At 41.0% G+C, this 22,433-nt stretch overlaps 2 protein-coding genes across 2 annotated transcripts; one reads left to right on the forward strand and one right to left on the reverse strand.

The window, feature by feature from the left end:
• Positions 1-3,294: 3,294 nt before the first annotated feature.
• On the reverse strand, positions 3,295-16,388 carry dars2 (aspartyl-tRNA synthetase 2, mitochondrial). Its single transcript, XM_018753179.2, has 17 exons — positions 15,912-16,388; positions 15,406-15,505; positions 14,482-14,548; positions 13,962-14,060; positions 13,336-13,431; positions 12,987-13,110; positions 12,835-12,881; positions 12,532-12,638; positions 10,551-10,620; positions 10,127-10,306; positions 9,299-9,406; positions 9,000-9,062; positions 8,739-8,891; positions 6,876-7,094; positions 6,013-6,123; positions 4,749-4,824; positions 3,295-4,233 (listed from the first exon to the last, which is right to left on the reverse strand). Exons 1-17 carry the CDS (start codon positions 16,075-16,077, stop codon positions 4,049-4,051), a joined length of 1,971 nt encoding a protein of 656 aa, XP_018608695.2. The 5' UTR covers positions 16,078-16,388; the 3' UTR covers positions 3,295-4,048.
• A 278-nt stretch (positions 16,389-16,666) lies between these two features.
• On the forward strand, positions 16,667-22,378 carry cenpl (centromere protein L). The gene is made up of 5 exons (XM_018753792.2): positions 16,667-16,710; positions 16,892-17,066; positions 17,663-17,914; positions 18,439-18,990; positions 21,473-22,378. Exons 1-5 carry the CDS (start codon positions 16,694-16,696, stop codon positions 21,545-21,547), a joined length of 1,071 nt encoding a protein of 356 aa, XP_018609308.1. The 5' UTR covers positions 16,667-16,693; the 3' UTR covers positions 21,548-22,378.
• The last annotated feature ends 55 nt before the right edge of the window (positions 22,379-22,433 follow it).

Raw genomic sequence — 22,433 nt, forward strand, 5'->3', positions numbered from 1 at the left:
CATGTTGCGTTTGAAATGTTAAATCTCAGGTAAAACTTTAAAAGCTCTAATTTGTCATTTTAACATCTTAATAAAATACAGTTCATGGCTATCGAATATAGCTAATTGATATTGCGTTGTGATATATGTATGACAGCAATAGCAATATTTTTGCTAATAGAAAAAGTTAACAACAATAAATCTTAATACAGTTATTGCATATTATAAATAAGAAAATATTTAAGTAAACATATATTCAACATGCAGTCCACAATGTAATTTGCTGAAGATAAGGTTATGTTATTGTCTTTTTCTGCTGTTCTTTTTTTCAAATTGTTCTTCAAGCTCTCTTTATTGGAGGGCTTCTTAACCTTGGGTCTGTCGATAGGCTCCAGGGGGTCTGTGAAGTACAGGCTTACTTTGAAAACAACACTGTCTAACTAAACAAACATGTTACAAAACCATTACTATCTATGCTGTAATTCTATGTGGAGTTCAACGAGCTTCAATGCAATAAATTGAGTGTAATATTTTTTCTAGATTTATTTCTGAACGTGGGAGAGGTCCTTAGCTTTCCTTAGATTCTTAAAGTTGCCAGCGGCTAAGAAAAGGTTAAGAGCCTCTGATCTAGAGTGAAGCAAGGATAAAAAATATTCCTTCATAACTTCATTTTTTAACCATTTACATTTACAAGTTACTCTACTGACACTTTGACTCAAGCTCATACTACGATTCACATATTCTATTGATGTTGACAATATTATTGTTCCATTTCCATATAATAAGACTTATTTCATAAACATTTTGAAGTCCATTCTGTGGAACTGAGATCTCTTTACTGATCATGTGGACTTCTGAAATTACATGACACATAAACTGCATTATGACTCTCAGTCTCCTTATTCTTATTATATCAATATACGTCAAAGAATTTTCACAGGCTGTTCACCAAAATCTAGTGTTCATTTCTCTCAGATGTGAAGAGATGAGCACCATTTCTGGCACAATCCTGTAATCCTGCCCTGTTTTGCAGTACACACTGAGAGGTTGCTCACCATTTCACTGAGAGCTTTTTGCAAGTCCCGACTAGTTCAGAACTTTTACTCTACTACTACTATTACTCTGTTACTCCATTACTTCTGCATTTTCCCCAAAGGCTCAAATGACTGCTGAAGAGCATACATTTCCTCAGAGGTGCGAGGACTGCAACGAGGCCCCGGTGTCTTCGGTGAATGGAAGACCGTGTGTCCGTTTGTTGATTTGTTTGCTTATCGAGCTGTGAAAATGAGCATCTCTCAAGTGGTACCAGACTTAGCTAACTGGCTAATTAGCATATGCAGAGTCCCCGGGAAGGACACAACCAACAAATTCACTACACACGTGTCGCAAACGTTGAGTGGTTGTAAATATTGTTTAGCGCTTGCGTTGACTGTAGAACGAGGACTTGTTCACAGTGTTTCACAGTGTTTCTCCAACCCAGGCAAGCGCAGCTGTAAGTGACAGGAAATTTCCCGCTTCTATAAACACATTTAAATAAGAAACTAGTCATTTACACCTGGGCAAAAGTGAAAATGAGGGGGACTGTGAGTGGCGGGTGCAACTATGATGGGGCTTTCACAACTGGATTAGTCAGATGGCACGACTTCACTAGGAGCACTTTTAAGCACCCATCATGGCGAAGCGGGACTCCGCACGCACTTCACGGCGTGTTTGGGCGTATGACTTCATGATTACGAGCACTTGCCTGCATCTCCATTCAGGGGCGGCCACATTTGCACGGTGTCAAAGCAGCACGACGGCTGCTTGCTTCCAGACTCACCGGGCCTCAAACGCAGACAGAGGAGGAATCGAAAGGTCTGCTCTGTGACAGGACTACTAACAATGGACTGCTTACTGTGATGAAGTTATCAAATAAATGTATTCATCTCTAGAAACCTGCAGCTCATTATTTCACACTTAAAGAATGGGAAAGAAGATGACAAAGCCTGCCCTGTAGGACCGTGCTGATGATACTTAACCCAGGTTAATGCTGCCATCTATAGATGCTTCTAAGCCCACATCAGCTAGCTTGTCACAGATGCCTGGGAAAATGTTGCTAAAGGTAGTTTATCAATAGTGCTCAGAAACGTTGCTGTTGATTAGAAGGAAGTGGTCTCGCTATCTTTAATAAAGGTCAGCCCTCCAAAGGAAAATAGCAAATGGATTAGGTATGGGGATTAGACCATCTTGTAATTACAAGCCACAAGAAATTATGCAAATCACGAAAACCCGGCGTGTGAGGTCGGAGTCTCATCCACGTGCCGAGCAGCATGGGACAGGCGCTGGAAATTATTGGTCTTACTCACAATTAATTTTCTCAAACAACAGGCCTATCAGAGTGAAACAGGTTTCGCTCCATTAATCCTTATGACACAGCAAGAAAAGAATGTGCTTACAGTGCATAATTAACGAAAATAAAAAACCTGAAAACAACTTACGTGTTTAATTGATTAAAAAATGTGGCCAAGTTTTAATTATCAGTTGCCCCAATGGAGTCGGAAGCCTCGGTGTGTTTATGAAGCCATTTTACTCATACGGTCTATTCATTAGTCTTTCAAACTCAGTTCACTAATGCTGTAAAAAGCTGTAGCCAAGTTCAGAATTAACATAGTTGATAAACTGCTAGCCTTGTTTACTTCACCCTGTTTCACCACTTTCCTGCCAATCTCAAATGTAGAAAACGCCACTATTTGTGTAGTAAAGGTATTATGATAGGCTTAGTGGGTGGTTATGTTTTTCGCTATTGTTGTTTCTGTATTTAATTCAGCTTGCCAAACCTTTCTGTTGTAATACAGAAAGCTACGCTGAGAAAACCACACACACACACACACACACACACACACACACACACCGGTGAGCAATGCATGGTGACAGCCACGCAGCTTTAGCTCTGCCTTGACTGGTCCATCTGTTCCTGTTAGCACGGTCTTACCTTGTGTGTTAAATATTTGCATTATTGAAGTAACTGGTAGAATCAATCCAGCATTCTGTAGAGAGGATGTGAGCTGAGAGGAGCGGAAGCTGAAGTGTAGCAAGGCACTGCTTCTTGGGAACTGTTCTCAGCAGCAAAGCAACTCTGTGTTTATTAGCAGACCTGTAACTCTTTACACGCTGGTTAACATGATCAATACACCAGTTCCTTGGCCTGGATGTTTACTGTAAAACCTGTACACACACACACACACACACACACACACACACACACACACACACACAGAGCCTACCAGGAGCCAAGTTCAACACCCCAAACACAAGTCATTTCATCTGAAAAGCAGCTGCAGCCTTGATGGAAAGTACTGGTATGCAGAGAAGAGGCTGGAACTTTGAGAAACCTAGGGTTCTGTATTAAGACAGTTATGCATGTAATCATTCATTCAATTTTGTGGTACTTAAGCAAAGTTATGAATTTTTAAAACCTACATCCCACAATGTTAAATGTTAAAACTTATGCAGATGCATCAATAACACAGTAAACCAGTCTCTATAAACAATGAAGGATGTCCCTGAGAAATGTTTTTTACAGCTCAGTTTTTCTGCTCCTAAAAAACCAAAAGAACAAAACTCACAGGGGCCGTCTCCATCAACTTCTATACTTTAAAATGGTAGCATAATCAATAATATATTCAAGACTTCGTGTATCTGACAGTTATGGTTACACTTAATCCTGCCTGCAAGAAGAACACACAGGCTGAAGGGGTGTGGAAGGTGTGACATTGCCATCTAGTGGAAAGTTCAATGCTTTTCACACACATATTCACATCTACCCTGTTGATGTAAAATCCTTCTTTATTACTGTTTATTCCTAATTATATTCTCAGTGGCAGAGATTTTTGACATCAGATATTGAAGCGCACTTTGGTAGTGCAGCTTGAACCCTGCTTCTGTGGGCTTCAAGCAGGAATTATAATTTCATTAACTCGTTCCGATATGTGGAAGAAGCCCACTTTATTAAATATGCTTGAGGGCTTTTGTTCTAAGGTCAGCTGGGAGTGCAGCAGAGCCCTGGAGCAGCCTCTGAGTCATCTGGATACTACTGTTCGGTCCCTTCAACCGCCGCAGGCCACTTCACGTCGATGTGATAGGGTCGAAGTTCTTCCTTGGAGACAAAGCTGGGAGCACCGCTCATGAGGTCGTGTCCACGGAAGGACTTGGGGAAGGCGATCACATCCCTGATGCTGGAAGCCCCAACAATTATGGACAACAATCTGTCTAACCCTGGTGACACAAAAAGACGACACTGTGTCAAGATCAATGTCTGGTCTGTTAAGACAATGGACATTTTAGTCCAGAAGACATCCCTATTTGAATAAGCTCTGCCCTATCTGGAAATGTAGAAGAAAACGACAGATGACAGTCAAGCAGCCCTTAGGGTTCACGGTGACACTTGTTTAAACACACATTGTTCTCAAAATGTGAAAACGCAGCAATATTTTTTGCTAGTAGTGACAATCTACAAAACAAGACCTGACTGGGTATCTGAGACCCTTAAGTACTGTCACTGTAGAAATGTATTCGTTGTCAACCCACATCTCAAACTAAGCTAAAACCCGAAAAATGCATGCAGGACTGTTGGCATACTCTTTAATAGGAGCAAAATGCGACAAATCAACACGTTCCACTTAAACTCCACGTAATAAACTATACCTGCCGTGAGCTTTTCAGTGTGAATGAGACACAGTGTTCTGTACTGGCCTAGGGCTGCTAAGAAACAGGTACCAAGTGCTACCCACCCAAGGCGATTCCTCCATGAGGTGGAGCCCCAGAGGCAAGCGCCTCCAACAAGTGAGAAAGGAGAGACGAGTCCTCCTGTAATGCAATACAGCAACATCAATGTTTAAGGGCCTAAAGTTTCAAAAAGTTTGCAAATGACTAATTATCATCAATAATTATGAGTTGTTACAAATTACAGAGCTATTCATATAGAGAGCAGCAGGTGGGACAGTGCTTAGAGTTGCTCCCGTACATTTGAAGGACCCAGGTTTGAATCCCAGCTCTTGCTGTAGTTCTGTTGAGCTGAATTGCTCCCGTAACAGTTACTTAGCTCTATAAATGGGTGAATCAGTGTAAGTAACTTAACATTACAAGTTGCTTTGGAGAAAAGTGTCAGCTAACTGAATAAATGTAAATGAGCAGATCATCTGACACACCACTTCAAATATTTTTAACTGCATTAGCTAAACTTGATGTTTAGCCGGTAAAGTTCTGTGCTGTTTGAGCATAACCACATGACTATGTGAACGTGAGGACCACATATTAGTAGCAGTGTGGCTTCTGGTAGTCATAAAGGCACTGTGTACAAGCACTTCAACAAAAACAGGAAATAACGACAGGCAAGATGAAAATCGGAAAGACGTCGTTCACGAAAAACAAAAAAGCTCATTCTCATTCATCAAAAAACTATTTTAAAGGTTGATATAGGGGCAAGCAAGTGGCACAGCAGTCACAGCTGCCCCCTTGTAATCAAAAAGATGCAGCTTCAACTCCCCCCTCCTGCTATAGTACCCTTGATCAAGAGACTTACCTTGAATTGATACGGTAAAAATCACCCAGTTGTGAAAATGGTTCAGTCATTGCAAGTAACAACATTCTTAGTCCCTTTGGAGAGAAGTTTCAGCTAAATGAGTAAATATAATAATACTACACAACCACAGAAATACAAATTTTGATGTAATGGGCTCCTCACATCATTTTCAAAAGAAACAAGTGTCAGCAGACCTGTCAGAGAGCTCCCGCTGCATTTCCACCTCACGTGGAGGAAATCAACTTATGAATAAACTCCGTAAGAAACTCTACCCGTAAGACTTAAAAGTGGACCCGTTACACTGCTTCCTAATAAGTCTTTGAAGAACATCTTTAAAGTAAGAGCTGTCAGTTATAAAATAGATCTGCAGTGACATGCATGCAACAAAACTAACTTTATTCAAAAGCTCATTTTTCCAGCCACTGACTCCTCCAGCTGTCAGAGAAGAGGGATGTAGAAGAGGTGTGAATTACCTTCAGGACTTTCTCCAGAACAAACTTCTGAACGGAAGCATTGTGAATGCGAACCGATCCCCCACCGATCTCGCAACCATTCAGGACCAAGTCAAAATGCTGACTTCGTACCTGAATATAGAACCAGAGGATTAGCCATGTTATCAGCAAGGAGGACTACTTGCTACCGATCTTGCTACTGCCCCTTTTCCTAGGATTAATAAAAACATGCTGAAATGAATGCTCTACACATACACAATGGTATCATAAATACTTCAACTGTAGTGTTTGATTTTTGTGATGTCTGAAATTTTATACATTTGGCTAAGTGGATGATTCAGATCCTCTGAGATCTGGTAAAGCTTCAAAGCCAGCAATTTCAAAGATTTGGATACAATGTTTGTCTGGCAGGAATATTTTTGTTAATGCATGGTCACTATTTGTGCTTTTAAATCCAACAGAGTCTGTGTGGAGTTTGCATGTTCTCCCCATGATCATGTGGGTTTCCTCCCAGTCCAAAAACATGCATTTCAGATGAACTGGTGACTCTAAATTGTCCTTGTTTTCGGAATGTGTCAGCAAATGAGTTTGTGCACGACTGCACTGTGATGGACTAGCATCGTGTCAAGGGTGTAACCTGCCTCACACCGTAAGTTTACAGAATAAGCTCTGTACCACCATGGCCCTGTCATGGACAAGCAGTAATGGATGGATGGATGGATGGATGGATGGATGGATGGACCACCATTGCCCAGTAAAAATTTGGGTACCCAACTGTAGGAGATCTTATTTTGTAATAAACAGTCAAATCCTTGCATAATGCTAAAGTTCAATACAACAGGCAATACATACTCGTACATTTCTGCAGTAGCTCAGGCCATTACCTTGTGCGGCTCAGAGAAGAGGCGGTCAGCGTCCTCAGGATGCGGAGCTGTGAACGGGTGGTGGGCCGACTCTAGCTCACCAGGCTCTTCTTTCTTGGGCAGAAAGAGTGGGAAGTCCACGACCCAAAGGAAGTGGAAGGCAGTGGGGTCCCTCAAAGCAACACCCTTCTCTTCCAGTAGCTCGGCACAGTATAGCCGCAGTTTCCCGAGCAGGGGCCGCTGTCGAAAGGACAAGGCTTTGTGCACGTCAGCAGCATATTCATCAGCAAGAGGCAAAAACTCCCTTCATGTATAGTGGCACAAGAGAAACCACTCTCAAAGCAGAAAACCTTTATAATGCAGTTTCACAATGACTTGCCTTAAAAAGATGTGTTTTAATTAGATTTCTTGGTAAAATGTTTCACAATGAGATTACTTAGAAGTCTAGCTATACATCAAACCATGTCAAAACTGCACAGTTTGAATGGAAGTCTTTATAAGTAGAATTTAAGGATTGTGCAAGAAAGAAAAAAACCAAAAATACTGTTGCCGGAATGAAAGAATTATGCTGTGTAAAAACCTCAAACCACACAGCCTCTGCTGGGAAGGCAAAATATTTCACTGCTAATCTCGTCAGCTAATTCAAACCAGAATGGCTAAAGATTTGCTTATTAATAATTGAGCAGCTCAGCGTTGAAATGATATGGTCAGTAGCACAAGGCAATGCTTGCGAAGAAACTCATCTTGGAACAGATTAACAAAGCAATGTTTTCATCATGGGGGAGGCGCGGTAGCACAGCGGGCTTGGCCAGGTCCTGCTCTCTGGCAGGTCTGGAGTTCGAGTCCCACTTGGGGTGCCTTGTGATAGACTGGCTTCCTGTCCTGGGTGTGTCCCCTCCAGCCTTGCACCCTGTGTTGCTGGGTGAGGGTCCGGCTCGCCGCGACCCCGTTTAAGACAAGCGGTTCAGACAATGTGTGTGTGTGTGTGTGCACGCCATAATATGTACCAGAAACTACCTTCAGAAATATGTTGTTGACTCAACTGTCTAACTTTCTTCCACTAGAAAAGTTAGCATTCAACCTGCACAACTGTGAGAATGAATTCTGTAAGACTTGGTCATCTTCTTGGAACTTCTTATAGTACCACATGACCAACCCTGCCCTTGTGTTGTATTATGTATCTGTATGTATTTGCATTTTCTCTGTGCACTGCTCCTGCCTCTATGCTGCTGTGACCCAGTTCTGCCAGTTCTATTCTATTGTTACTTTATATAATATATATGCAGTATATATATATATATATATATATATATATATGTTTGCACAATCCTCATATGATGTCTCAAACAGGAGCTGAAACACTTCATTAACAAGTACCATTTAATTTTCATTAACAAGTCATTTCGCCATTTAAAAAAGTCAATATTGTATTTCAAAAAACCTCTCAGGATTCTTATAACATTTGCACTCCGATAATTAAATTATACTCTATTAGGGGGCAAATGGTATATGACTAATCAAAACATTCAATAACTGTGCTATAAAGGCTTTATTAAAACAGTGATGATGAAAATATTTTCATCAAAGTCCCCCTCAGTGCCTGTATTTAACTCATTAGATTTACTGCATACCAGCCTTATGTTGACTAAGCTTGAACTGCTCAAAGCAGTTATAAAAATCCTCATTTTTCACTTTTTAAGTACAAATACCAAAGACTATATATTTTGAATGCTGATAACTATTAAATGTTAAATGTATGTTTTACATCTGCTTTATTGTTCTTGATACTTCACACCTGGAGTCTGTATGTAGGAAATGGATTTTGGAGGTCAAATGTTAGAGACGCCTGGATGTGTAGAGAAGATCTGAACGAATCTCACCTACCACGACATCCTGTTGCCCAGCAGCCAGTATCAACAGGTCCCCAGGCTGAGCCATGGTCATCTGATGGACACTCTGCTTGACAGATTCAGGAAGCATTTTGCCGAGGGGAGACTTCCATGTGCCATCTGTTTTTACCACCACCACACTGACTTCCTGTTGAAAGTCAACACTGCAGCTTAGTATGCAATCAAATAGACCATCTTCAAGTAAAAGGACTTCAGCATATTGTGTTTTCTTTGTGTAGTTCATATTTCCACAAACCTGCTGAAAATGGACCAAGGCAACTTGTTTTATGGATTCCAAATCCTTGCTTTTCAAATGTTTCTGATGATCAGAAGCACCAAAGAAAAAAAAAAAGGATTAGCAGACAGACAATGTGTCCACTGACAACTTCTACTAATTCTAATTCTACTTTTATTTAACACTACAAATTCAAATATATTTTTACATGCATAACTCCATCAATGCAATTAAGCGGTCAAATTCAGATAGCCAGATAATCAAGTTCCACACTGACCCTGTGAGCAAGTGAGCCTTGGGCTCATGCATCCTGTACTTACTGCTCCGTTCACCACGCAGATGGCTTGGACACAGCCTCCTGGCTGGCGAAAAGTGTCCCTCAGGAACGGCACATCTGTGCTGTCAAACACCTCACTCACATTCACCAGCTGTTTTCAGGGAAACATTTTCAGAGCTTCAGCAGAACCCAACATTTCAACTTGAAGTAAACATTGGCTTTGATTAAACGTCCCGGACAGCTGCTGGACAGTACTTTAAATAAAAGACACCTTCTCCCAAAGGTGCTGAATGCTGACAGATGCTGCATGTGAACAAGCAACTAATAATAGTTGCTATAAAAAGTGCCACTTGCTGGTCTGGTTCACCAACCCTGTTGTAATTAGCATAACTATCACTCACATTAGCACCTTCGTCCAAGGCTACGAACAATGCCAGATACACAATGCTATGCTAATTACAGTTATCTACCCAAGAGATATCACTGCAACGGAGCAGCGTATCAGACACACACCACTGGCAATTTAGAGTCACCAATTATTTCTGAATCACGTCTTTGGACTGTGGGAAGAGACCACAGCGTCCAGAGGAAACCCTCACAAACACAGGGAGAACATGCAAACTCCGCACAGACTGACCTGGATTCGAACCTACATCTGAACCGCAGCCCAGGCACCGTCAGACACCAGCTACACCAACACCAGCACTACCCCTGCACCACTGTTTCCCCAAAGTTTTATTAGTAAATCCAGTTCTTTGTATGATCGCTCATGACAACATTTCTGTGTATGAAAATAAATCACAGCTGCAGTAGGCTTTCTCCAGACTGACAAACGATGAGAAGTTGAGAAAAAAGTCTGGCAGACACTGACCTTCATCCCAAATCGAGTGTCTGGTTTGTCTACTCCAAAGTCCCGCATGGCTTCCTCGTAGGTCATGGAGGGGAATGGAGTACTGACAGACCCCTTCTCATCAGGCCACATGTGCTGAACAAGGCCCTCAATCAGGGCCTGGATACCAGCTTGGTCCACAAAAGACATCTCTATATCGACCTGTCAGGAGGACAAGGGCAATAGAGAGGTTGAGGAAAACAGGGAGACAAGTAGAGCCCATTACAGAGGAATGTCTATTGTAGTTTACAGGGTTTATTTTTTGGAACAAATTAGAAGCACATACACATATCCTATTACAAAGCTGAGGCTTAACACAGTCAAAGCAATAACATCATTAAAACTCTTCAAACTTTAACAGCATCAACATGACTAGCAGCCCCTCTTTCCCATAGAAGTAGCTCACTTGTGTGAATTCCGGCTGCCTGTCAGGCTTGGAGCTTTCATCTCTGTAGCACCGGGCTATCTGAAAGTACCTGTGAAATGCACCAATAAATCTAATGTTCAAAAATATTCTTTATAATGTACGTATAAAGTATCAGTCAAAAGTGGGAGCACTCTTGCTACAAACTAGTTTTTCTCACAAGACATTTGGTTACCAAGATTAGGAAATGAGGCACAATGTCTTCCCAGCTCTTCTGTAGCAGACATGTAGAACTCCTGTGTGTTGCTTCGTTTTCCCCTCTTCTGCTCAGTTCATCCCATCCAAGTATTGCCCAGGTGTACTCAAACTTTTGACTGGTACTGTATAAGTAGTAACTATACTGTCATAGTTCACTGACACACTTTTGGGGTTCATGCATTTGTTTTAATTAAATCTGAAATGTGTATTTAATTCAGTTTATTTCATTATCTGGGGGGAGCCGTGGTGGCGCAGCGGGTTTGGCTGGGTCCTGCTCTCTGGCGGGACTGGGGTTCGAGTCCTGCTTGGGGTGCCTTGTGACGGCCTGGAGTCACATCCTAGGTGTGTTCCCTCCCCCTGCAGCCTTATGCCCTGTGTTGCCGGGTTAGGCTCCAGTTCACCGCGACCCCGCTCGGGACAGTTGGCTTCAGCCGACGTGTGTGTATGTGTGTGTATATCGTTATATGGTCTGGTTATGTGCATTCATGAGGGTAAGTATGTATCCAAAGTAATCTTCTTTCATTTGTCTATCTATTTTATTTGTTTCTTTCCAGCATGTAATATATATGGCGGCACGATGGCAGACACGGTTCCAGCATGTAATATATATGGCGGCATGGTGGCACAGCAAGTAGCACTGCTGTCTCACAGCGCCTGGGTGGTGCGAGAGAACGTGGGTTCGATCCCCACTCAGTCTGCGTGGAGTTTGCATGTTCTCTCCGTGTCTGCCTGGGTTTCCTCCCCCAGTCCAAAGACATGCTCTTCAGATTCCCCCACAGTGTGTGAGTGACAGAGAGAGTGTGTGTTCCACTGATGTATGGATGAGTTAACCAGTGTAAATAGTGTATCTAGCAGTGTAAGTCACCACGGTGAATAAGGTGTGTGGGCTCATAACACTACATAGTATCCACTGGAAGTTGCTTTGGAGAAAAGCATCTGCTAAGTGAATAAATGTAAACATAACCTGAAAATATAATATAATAATTACAAGATGAAAATAGTCACATAAAATTATATGTGTTTTTTTCCAGTTTTAATCAAACTGGAAACGACTAAAATCTACAAGTGTTAAGACAGTGGGATAGAAATATACTGATATGATTCAGTGTACATTATAAAACAGAAGACACTTTCTATTGAATATTATTGGTAACCTGTGCATTACAACTGCCATCAGTACACGTCAGATATGTTAAACCCATACCATGGCCCACTTTTAAAAGTATAAGTGTTGTTCTACTAGTTATCTCGTCCTGCTTGTTCTCCAAGAGCAGGTAAGAAGCAAATGTAATAATTAAGAGTACACGCCTTGGTGTGTGGAACAACGTCACTGTACGTAGTAACAGTAACAAGGGAAGTTTTATGATGCTCTCAGCCCATTTCTCAAGTTTCAATGTGCCAGATCAGTGCTGCTTTAGCATTTTTCATTTGACAGTCAAGGAAGATTATTTTTAGGCCTGAACATTAGTCAGACTATTCTTTCCATTTTTGGGACTTACTCAAGCATTTTGTATACGTGTGTGAGTGTAAAGCCATAAAGAAAGTTTGTTTTTCTTCACTGTGTGATTTTTGGCTCTTTGTACTGGGTTATTGCAACCCAGGAGAATACTGCTGAGACCATATGGCACATCATTAAAAAAATTAGTTTCCATTTTTTGACTGCTGCTACATTTTTAAAGTTAAAAATACAGAAAATGCCCTGTATATTTATATTTAGAAAAGTTCCCAGCGAAACAGCACAGGAAGTTTCAAAGTTTAATTTTACCTGTCGATGCCAGCCACCATGAGCAGTTGTTTAAATTGCTGAGGGCTCTGGGGCAGGGAGTAGAATCGACCGGGATCTCTTGAAGGTACCAGAAACTCCTTTGCACCCTGGGAAACACGGTGACACCAGTTCAGGCCTAAAAGCATGATCCAATAACAGAGAACTCCACGAAAAAAAAGTTACAGTGCGTCTATACTAATAATTGTGAGAAGCAACCAACAATTCTAAATGCTGCACCTGAAACACTTACGCACTAATTCTGTACAAATGGCTATATGTGAGGTTAGAGAAGGTAAAACCTACCCCTGGAGTCCTTTTGAATAAGGTTGGTGTTTCAACATCTACAAATCCTAAAATTAAGACATTCAAAATTACCAGATGCAAATCTGTTCTTTTCTTCACAGAATGAAAAGAGAGAATGACAGCCATGGACAGTGAGACGATTGATTACATACCGTGTTTATTGCACAGGTAATCCCTCATCTTCATAACTAACCGAGACCTCAGTCGCAGATTGTACTGCATTTGAGAAGACCTGAGGTCCAGGTATCTGTACTGCATCCGGAGGGATTCTGTCTTCTGCACACCAGGAGGAGACAATTAAATACTCCTAATACATCTCAACAGAAAGTGCTGAATTATAAAAACTGTGATATAACCACCACTATACTGTAAGGCTGGAGTCGCAATTAATGATTACTGATATAGTTACAGATTCAGAAATACAGGTTAATACAAAATTCTGGTAAATATCTTCTCTCTTTGTTGGAAATTAAATTAAAACAGTGAATAAAAAAGGCTCACCTTTACAAAGTCTTTAATTTCAAAAGGAAGTTTTTGGCAGACGTTCAACACCTCCACAGTCTCAGCACAAACCTCAATTTCACCGGTGGGCATGTTCTGGTGGACAAGCAACAACGTCATTAAGGGTGGAAATCCATTATTTCTTCATTCGTTAAAGTTAATGCTAAGGAGATAAAAACAGGCAGGATGATGTGATCATTGAAAAGCCTTTTTTTAAAACTTTTATTCAAACTTTTAAGATGTCTTTAAGTCACTGTACTTTTAAATTGATATTTAATCAATTAACTGATTAAATTTCAATATCGATTTAATTGATATTTACATTTTTTGCTTGTACTAAATAGAAATAAGAAGGGGCGTGGTGGCACAGCGGGTTTGGCCTGTGCCTGCCCTCAGGTGGGTCTGGGGTTCGAGTCCTGCTTGGGGTGCCTTGTGACGGACTGGCCTCCTGTCCTTGGTGTGTCCCCTCCCCTTCCAGCCTTGCACCCTGTGTTGCTGGGTTAGGCTCTGGCTCACTGGGACAACCAGTTTTGGACAGTGTGTGTGTGTTTAAATAGAAATAACACTTTGAGAGCAGTGTGTACAAATCTAACAACATTTGATCTGTTTCAGTCACTCAAACTGACCATATTCTCCTGGCCCGCTGGACGACGTCTCACTTTTCCCATCACCTTGACGACGGACTCCACAGGAACATCACAAAATTCTTTCAGTTTGGCTCTGGACTGAGAGGAACAAATATGAGCTTTTAATACAGCTATTTTATTTAAAAAAATTAATAAAAAAAAAAAAAACACTCAGGGCAGCACAACATTATGCTTATTTTTAACACCAAAATCCCTTTGTTCCAAGACACACCATCTCTCTTAATATAGCAATAATAAAGTAAAAACAATTCAAAGCAAATATCAACAGGCTAAATTCAGTAAAGCAAAGATGGTGAATTAGAGAAAAGCTTTTAACAGAAGGGGCACAGTTGTACTATGGAATTTGAAATGTTTCGGCCACAAACTGTTATGTGTTCGAACCTACATTTAACTATGATTGTGACTAAAATGTGGAAGAAAGTAGGAACAACTGCACACAAGGGCTGTGTTGTTCTATTAAGGTCATCAAGGAAAACATTTATACGGAAATGCTTTGTACCTCATCTTCAGGGATTAGTACTTGGATGAGTCCACTGAAGTCTCTCAGGATAATAAACATACCATGTCTGAAAAAGGCAGCCAGGAGGAATACAGTGTTACATGGGCTCGGCAGGGTCAACAACAGTGAATTTCTATTAACATGAGCAGCATGCTTTCAAGCACATTGCAGCAACACTATTTTGATTATTTATTTCAGCAGGTGGCGTAGTGCTTGGAGACATCACTGTGCTGTCAGATGGGTTCAAATCCCCATTTCTGTTGTTTCTTCGAAAATTTACGCAACTCTGTAAATGAGTAAGTAGCTGCAGTACTTTGTAGAATCGCTGTGGCTCAGTGTACAAATTTTAAGGTAAGTACCTTAGCCACAGGTAGGGATTAAACCTGCAAACTTTTCATCAAAAGGCAGTAGCTCTAACCACTATACTACCAGCTGTCCCTCAAGGGCTTTCATACCTTTGAGTAAGGTACTTACCCTAAACTGCTCTAGTAAAAAAATTTACCCTGCTTTATTAATGAGTAAATCATGTGTTAGTCACTTTGAAGAAAAGCATCGTCAAAATGAATAAATGCAATGCTCACTTTGTAAGTTACCTACAGCATTTTTCTTTATCCAGGTCCAACATGAGGTGTTCCCCTCCCGGAACAAGATTAGCTCAGGGGTTTGAGAACGTGACAAAATTCTTTTGAACCATCTAACTTTCTTTGGACTCATATTCCACTACTTTAATAACCAACATCCATCCATTCACCCAGTTTCAATAACCATTTTTCCTGAACCAGGTCACGGTGATGTGGAGGCCATTCCAGAATCATTGGGTGCAAGGATGAGGATGGGTCCACCTCGGACGGGATGCTTTTTAAAAAAAGAAAAACTACAACTGTTACTTATTAATCATTTTTGGAGAAAGACATTTCAATATACCTTTGATACTGAATCCATCCACAAAGTGTAACCACTTCTCCAACATGAGTGGAGCGAAGCTCCCCACATGTGTGACTCCTCACTGAGAAACTGTTATGACCTACAAAACAGCACATTTAATAAAAACAAAACATCTTAAACGAAAAGACAGACGTACTTTGAAATATACACTTCGTACCCAGTACCCATTCGAGGGTGTTCACAACTCCTGTTTATGGTGCTTTTTTTCCTATGGCTATTCTGGAGTAAACCATCATATGAATCATAATTCTCTCATTTGAGTCTCAGCAAGGGCAACAGGTGGTGTAGTGGTTACTGTTTTCCCCACCAGGCTTCGGTTCAAAACCCACTGATTGATTCCCCATCACTGATTACTTAAGAGTGTTAAGTAAACTTGCGCGAAGAAGGTAAAGGTAAAAGAGAGTTTACCTGCAATTACGTCACAATTAGCCTGTATATCACCTTTCTCTGTAATGAAGTGACCCACGTGGCCCCTCATCACCTACCTGCTGTGCTCTGAGATGCTCTGCACGGGACGCAGGTCCGGGGTGCGACGCGCAAGCGGCGCGCGCCCGGAACCCTCTTCCAGCCTCGAGACAGCACTACTACCGGCACGTGCCAAGCCGTGCCGCGCGACAGCACCCTCGCCAAAATTCCGACGTTTGACCACATGTTTGGGACCTAATCATCTAATCGAAACTCCACGCAACTAGTGATTCCTTTTTTTTAATTTCAGTCAGTGTAAGAATAAGATATAATAAGCGGGAATTCCACCGTCCTGGCTTACTTCGGTGAGAAATGGTGTACAGTACGGTTAGGTATGCCTAAATTGTGAGAAATGTTAGTTTTCTCTTAGAGCATAAGCCAGCGCTGACTGTTAACTATACACACCACAAGTAATTACTTTTCCTTTCATTCCCCACCCTGTTCCCATCGTCCCTTAACTGAGCCGTGAATCCCTGTGACCCTCTAAGGATGTGAGGCAACAGTCACGTACATAGTCAAACTCAGAATTCATCGATTTGTTTCTTCGCCTTTTTCTTTTTTCAACGATTAGTATTGTATTTCTTTATTTCCAAATATACAGCCATATATTGACCTGTCATTGCTATAATTTTATCAAATAACTAGACAGACAGCCAACCGACTCCAAAAACGGTGCTGAAAATAAGATCGATGCTTTGCTTGTTTGCTTTGGCCTGCGTCTCCCGCGGCGTTGCACGATGGGAAGGCGCGGGGTTCAAATCGACTTCCTGTGTTTCTCGCCGCCGCCGTTGTTTTGCCAGCCATGGAGAATCAAGAGAGGTACAAGGCACCGCAGTAATGGGACGAAAAGACCATTATTGTTGTATGCAGGATAATGGTTTTACACCTCAAATTTCACTTAGTGTTTAAAAAAAGCTAATTTGAAGGGCGAGGCTTGTTCGCGGTGTTTCTTTTAACTGTTTTCTTCCCCTGCTGTCTTCTTCTTCATCATGGCATGCAGCCCTCCCCCCGCGACCCCGCGAAGCGGCAGAGCTCCCGGCGGCGGTAAGAGCTACGCCGGCCGCTCGCGACGGAGCCTCGGTGTGGAGCTCACCAACATCGGCATCACCCCGGGCCAGCTGACCGGCCTGAGGGCCCCGACGAGCCGTGGGTTCCCCAAGTCACGAAACATCACCGTGAGTGCGGTGCTCAAGTTCTCTCTCATGATCGTTCACTTGAGTCTCTTGGGTCAACGTCTGGAGAACTGTCTAGGGCGTTAGGCCCCGAAGGAAACAGCAGTACATCATGTCAGTCACACTCCAACCTTAAAGTTAAGGTTGCTGGTTCAAATCTCACCTAACTGCCGTACTCTCAGGCTACTTAAGTTAACTTACCCTAAATGCTCCGGTTAAAAAATCCAACCTGTATGAGTGGGTAAGTAAGTATCTTAAGCTGCTATGCATCAGCTAATGAATAAATGTAGATTTAATGTAAACACAAGGAACACAGGAAGCTCATGGTACAACATGCTAACTCAGCACAGACTGAGCTGGATTCAAATCCACTACACACAGAAGCTCTGACTGAAGTACCAGCAATACCTAGGCTACTCTGTGCCACGGTACCATACTCGCTGTAACTTATTGTTTCTGAAATTTAAGTTTAATTTCTTGTTTTATCTGACACCTTGTCCAAGATGACTTGCGCTGTGCCACCTTCTGGTGCGGCGTGTGGTGTTACACATGGGCTAAGGCTGCCCTCTCTGAAACTGTCTTTTTTTTGTGTTGTCCAGGAACACGTGGATCCTGAGCAGATAGCTCTTCTGGTGAAGAATGAGTGGAAGCTCTCATATGTCACTCCTCTGTATCAGTTCAGACACGTGCAGCTCAAGTCTTACTCCAAGCAGCTGTCAGCCTTCATCGTATCAGAGAAGCAGCAGGGCATAGCGGTGGAAATTGGACTGGAGACCAACTTCAAGGTGGTCTTTTCAGTCGTCTTAGGCCTGGCGGAGACCGAAGATGATGCAGAAACTGTCTTTATACAGGTGACTGATTTTTTTAAAAAAAAAAAAAAACATTATTATTATTTATTTATTTTATTTTAAGGTAGCTTCATAAAGTCATCAGGTATTGGCAGAACTGCTGGATCCCTTCCATCATTGAAGGGTCTCTAAATTCATATTTTGGACAGTTTTCCTTCTTTAAGTTAGTAGTTCAACTCCTGTTACTTTTTGTTTACTTATCTTCATTTTCGTAAGTCACTTCTGTAGGTAGCAACATGAGTTTGTGCTCCGACAACAGCTGTATCCAACAGACATGTTCTGCTTTAATAATCGTGTGTGTATCTGTCTGTTTTGAGATGCACTTGTGTTTACTCTGAGTTGCACATTGCTTTAAAGAAAGTCTTACAAATGAATAATAAATACCCTGCTTCTGTAAGTCAGTTGAAGCTTATTGATTTAGATACAGATAAAAGACAAATTGAAAAGATGACAAATAGGATTTAAATTTAGTTTTAGGGTCCTTGCCCCCCCCTGATTGGTAACCGCAGTGATTGCTTTCTTTCCAGATCCATTCCAAACCCCCATTTGCTGGAGACGGTGATGTTCCCAAGATCATCTGGAGTGGATGGTTGACTTGTGTCGGTGGCAATCCAGATTACCTTAGGTCCCTGCCCTCCGGATTTGTCTGTTTGCCCTTGTTTTGCGCCAGTGGATCAGAGTCGCTCACATCGCTCGTAAAGTTATGGTTTGAGAGGACGTTTGACTGCTCCTTTGGCACACTAAACTTAAATTCCACTTATCTCCAATGGCTTGCTTCTATGTGGACTGGGTGTCATCATGTCTCCAGCATTAGATACCTGAAACTGGTCTGGAACTTGCCTGCCCAGCCCCCTTTGGACATTTCATATACAGTCCACCCGCAAGACGCCTGGGATTTGTGGAACAGTGTCCGGGAACAGGACAGCACAGGAGACACCATTGGTATTAACGAAGTTGAACGTTTCATGAAAGGACTCGAGTCACATTTCTTCAGGCACTTCAGGATTTACCTGTCTGCAGGGATGTTAACAAAGGTTTCCACTGCATTTGGTTCTGCGCACTGTGATGGAAAGATTAAGGTATGCACACTTCTCCAACCAGGAATTTTTAACATTTCGTAGCACTGTTTTATGAGTGATTAAAGGTTTACAGTACCCCTCAGTATTTAGCCACTATTACATGTGTTTGTTTATGTATTTTAAAGGGTAGGATAATGCTTCATTTATCCCTGCAGGGAAATTTGCCTTTTGCCAGTTTGTTTTAATTAATCACTAAAATATGTGAGGTGCTGTTTCTGCCATCCATTATAATAGATAATTACCTGTAAATATTTGTTCAGTGCAGCCCCTTGGTGATCCCGAGCCTGTCCTGGAAAGAGGGTATGTGGCAGGGTACACCCTGGATGGGACACGATTCCATCAGAGAGAAATCATACATACGCGATCACTTGCGTGTGCACACACTTTCACACTAAAGGCAATTTAGAGTCACAAATTTATCTGAAACTAAGTTATGTAAAATGTTTTTGGACTGTGTGGGGGGGAAACTGGTGCTCATGGAGAAGTACACAGGAAGTTGGAGGAACATGTAAACTTTGCAGAGAGTGAGCCAGATTTGAACCAACTATACAATGCAGGCACTCTGAGGCACAAGTGCTTCCACCAATACCTGTAGAATAAAAATGGTTCAGTTTTAAGTTGTATAGTATCAGTGCAATAACAAAACCTGTGTATAATTGTGTATGTAATATGGATAGCTTTGACAGTGATCTATTTCCCCACTTGGAGATTCTTGGAGACAGTCATTCATTAATTTACTTGTACTTTTGGTATTAGTCCAACTTGGTATTTCATAGTAGCAGTTTAGTTTATATGTCTTTATCAAGGAAAAATGTCTTCTTGGATCTCAGTCCAGTAACCTTCACATCAGTCTTAAACTGCTATGTCATGTTAAGATGAAATGTTTTCTGTTATGTTCTGTTTATCTGCATTTAATTTGTTCCTTGCAAGAGTTAAGTTTTGTGTTTGCATTTTCAACATTGTTAGATTCTTTCAGTGTAGGTACTGGACTTCACTAGGGGGTATATTTTGTCTCCTGTACATGGTAAACATGGACAGAATGTCAAGCTGCAGTCTTTGTTTTGGATACTTCAATTGATGCTGTTTGCAGATGATATGGTCTTGTTAGCCTCAAAGAAAATGAACTTCTGTATTTATTAGTGATTGATTGAGTTCAGTGAGTGCAGTCACGATGAACACAAGCACCTTGCTTCTCACAAGGGATAACTTGTGTTGTTCTGGAGGAGCAGGTGTCCGAAAGGGAAGACTTAAGTATATTAGGTTCATTTTCACAAATGATGGCAGGGGAGCTAGTGAGATCAGGTAGAGTCTTGGAACAGCAGCTGTAGTATTGCATAGAGTCCATAAATGTGGTGGTGAAGCAGGAGCCAAGTCATTTACTGCACAGTCTACATCCCACAACCTCAAATATGGTCACTGCTTTCAGTATTATCAAAAAAGGAAGATCACAGGTGCAGGTGGCAAGAACGAGGTTCCTCTTCAGGGTGGAACCAGGGTGGATTTTTTTGCAGAACCTACCCTGTACATAAATCACAGGACAACTGTCATATTAAGTGTCCGTTGACTGAGTAGATGAAGTTGAATATGGTCAGAAGATGAACATTGGAAATGCGTATATGATGAATCAGTCAGCAGTCAGTGATTAACATTAGGTTGTGGAGATAAGTTTAAATGAGCTTTCAATTAGTTTGGACTTAGTAAAAAGTTATGCTGCAAAGAAGTAACATCTTGTACAGAGTATACAGTGCTTTGTGCCATATGTTCCCAGGTAGCCTCCAGACCTCCATGCCCCTGCACTGACTGTTATTGATAATGGATGGATGGAAATGTTACAGTATTTTGTTTAATTTAAACAGTGACTTACACATTTCTAGTTCCAAGTGTGTTCATAAAGTGAAGAGCCAGTGTGATCAGCTTTTTGAATGTAAATGTGGTAATAGAAATTAGGGTTTTGCATATTTATGAATGGCTGAAAAAAATGTGATTCTCCACACTAAGTTTAAACTGCCCCCCCAGCAACCTAAAATATTAAGAGCTTGTGTGTATATTTTATGAATTGTAAAAATCAATGTAGTCTTTGAAGTTCAGGGACCTGTATTGTCCTTATTTTTTCATTCTGCATGACACTAGGGTAAACTACATTGCTGTTCACAAGCCAAAATATCCAGACAGTTGAAAAACAAGTTAACTATAATAGTACTTATTTCTAACATGGTGAATTGCTGTCATTTTTATTCCTAATGCAAATTGGCCTTAAAACCCTTATTTAAAATTTGAATGTGTTTAGATTAATTCCTACTTTGCTACAAATTCCATGGTACATGTGAATGATACTTTTGTTTTCCCATTTGAGATCAGGTCATTAAACCAACTTCTGCAGCCTCTTGGATTGCATTACACAGTGGAAAACCTTGCTGGGAAAAAAATGAATGAAATCAGTGTTATGAAAATAATTTTTTCTTTTTTTTTTCTTTTTTTACAGATCACAAGCAGTGACTTTATCAACCATGTATTGATTCTGCTGACAGAATGTGCTCTACTGAAAATGCCCATCTGACCAAGAGCAGACTCCTGAGTGCTTTTGTAAATAACACATTTGTACTAAATTGTCTGGCTTCGAAAGCAGCCTAAATGTAAACTGCGGAGATAGTTAACGATTCTTTAGCTTTCTCTTAGTGGCTGACCAGATCTCATGTACGCTGTATAGAATTGTGGGCCATGCTTATATTGCCTGCTACATTCAGAAAAGACATCCTTTGCAAGAGTAAATGTACACCTAATTTTCTTCTGTGCATCTCTTTTTAATCTTGGTAATTCATTTAAAGTAGAACTGTCCACCAGAAATGTGGCATATATACTGCTTTAATATTTAAAATTTCTGCATTTAGTCCTCTAGTGGGACAGTCTGAAGTATAAGCAAGGACTTTGAGTACTTCAATAGTATCCTTAGTGCTCCACAAAAATCTGTACGAGACATTTATGTAATCATTTCAGCATTTGTACTACATAAACAGCACAGCATTTGTTGAAGTACAGAGACATCATTTAGGTGCTGGCACAGTTGAGATACTGTGAAGTCTGCTTTTATTACAAAACAAGTGCTGTAGTCACTGCTCAGCTTTTATTGATTATAGATGTTTCCATGTTTTAATAAATTAAAAGAAACACTGTAATATTGCTCTCCTGTGGGATAAACTCAAACTTAACCAAGCAGCTGAAAAAGCAGTACATGGGGGGATGCTGCTTGGCCATATAGTAAATAAATTAATATTCTTAAAATTACAATTCATTATTTCCAGTCAATGCACAATTAGATCATAGTGCATCAAATGTTTTCTATGAACACCAAATAAATTTACAGGTTGTCTAGGCAAAACTAGTGACCTTTCAGGTTTGTGACTGACAGTAACATCTGTGCACATGCCTCCTGTTAAAGCAAAAAA

Source organism: Scleropages formosus, chromosome 3, assembly GCF_900964775.1.
Source record: "Scleropages formosus chromosome 3, fSclFor1.1, whole genome shotgun sequence".
NCBI lineage: Eukaryota > Metazoa > Chordata > Actinopteri > Osteoglossiformes > Osteoglossidae > Scleropages > Scleropages formosus.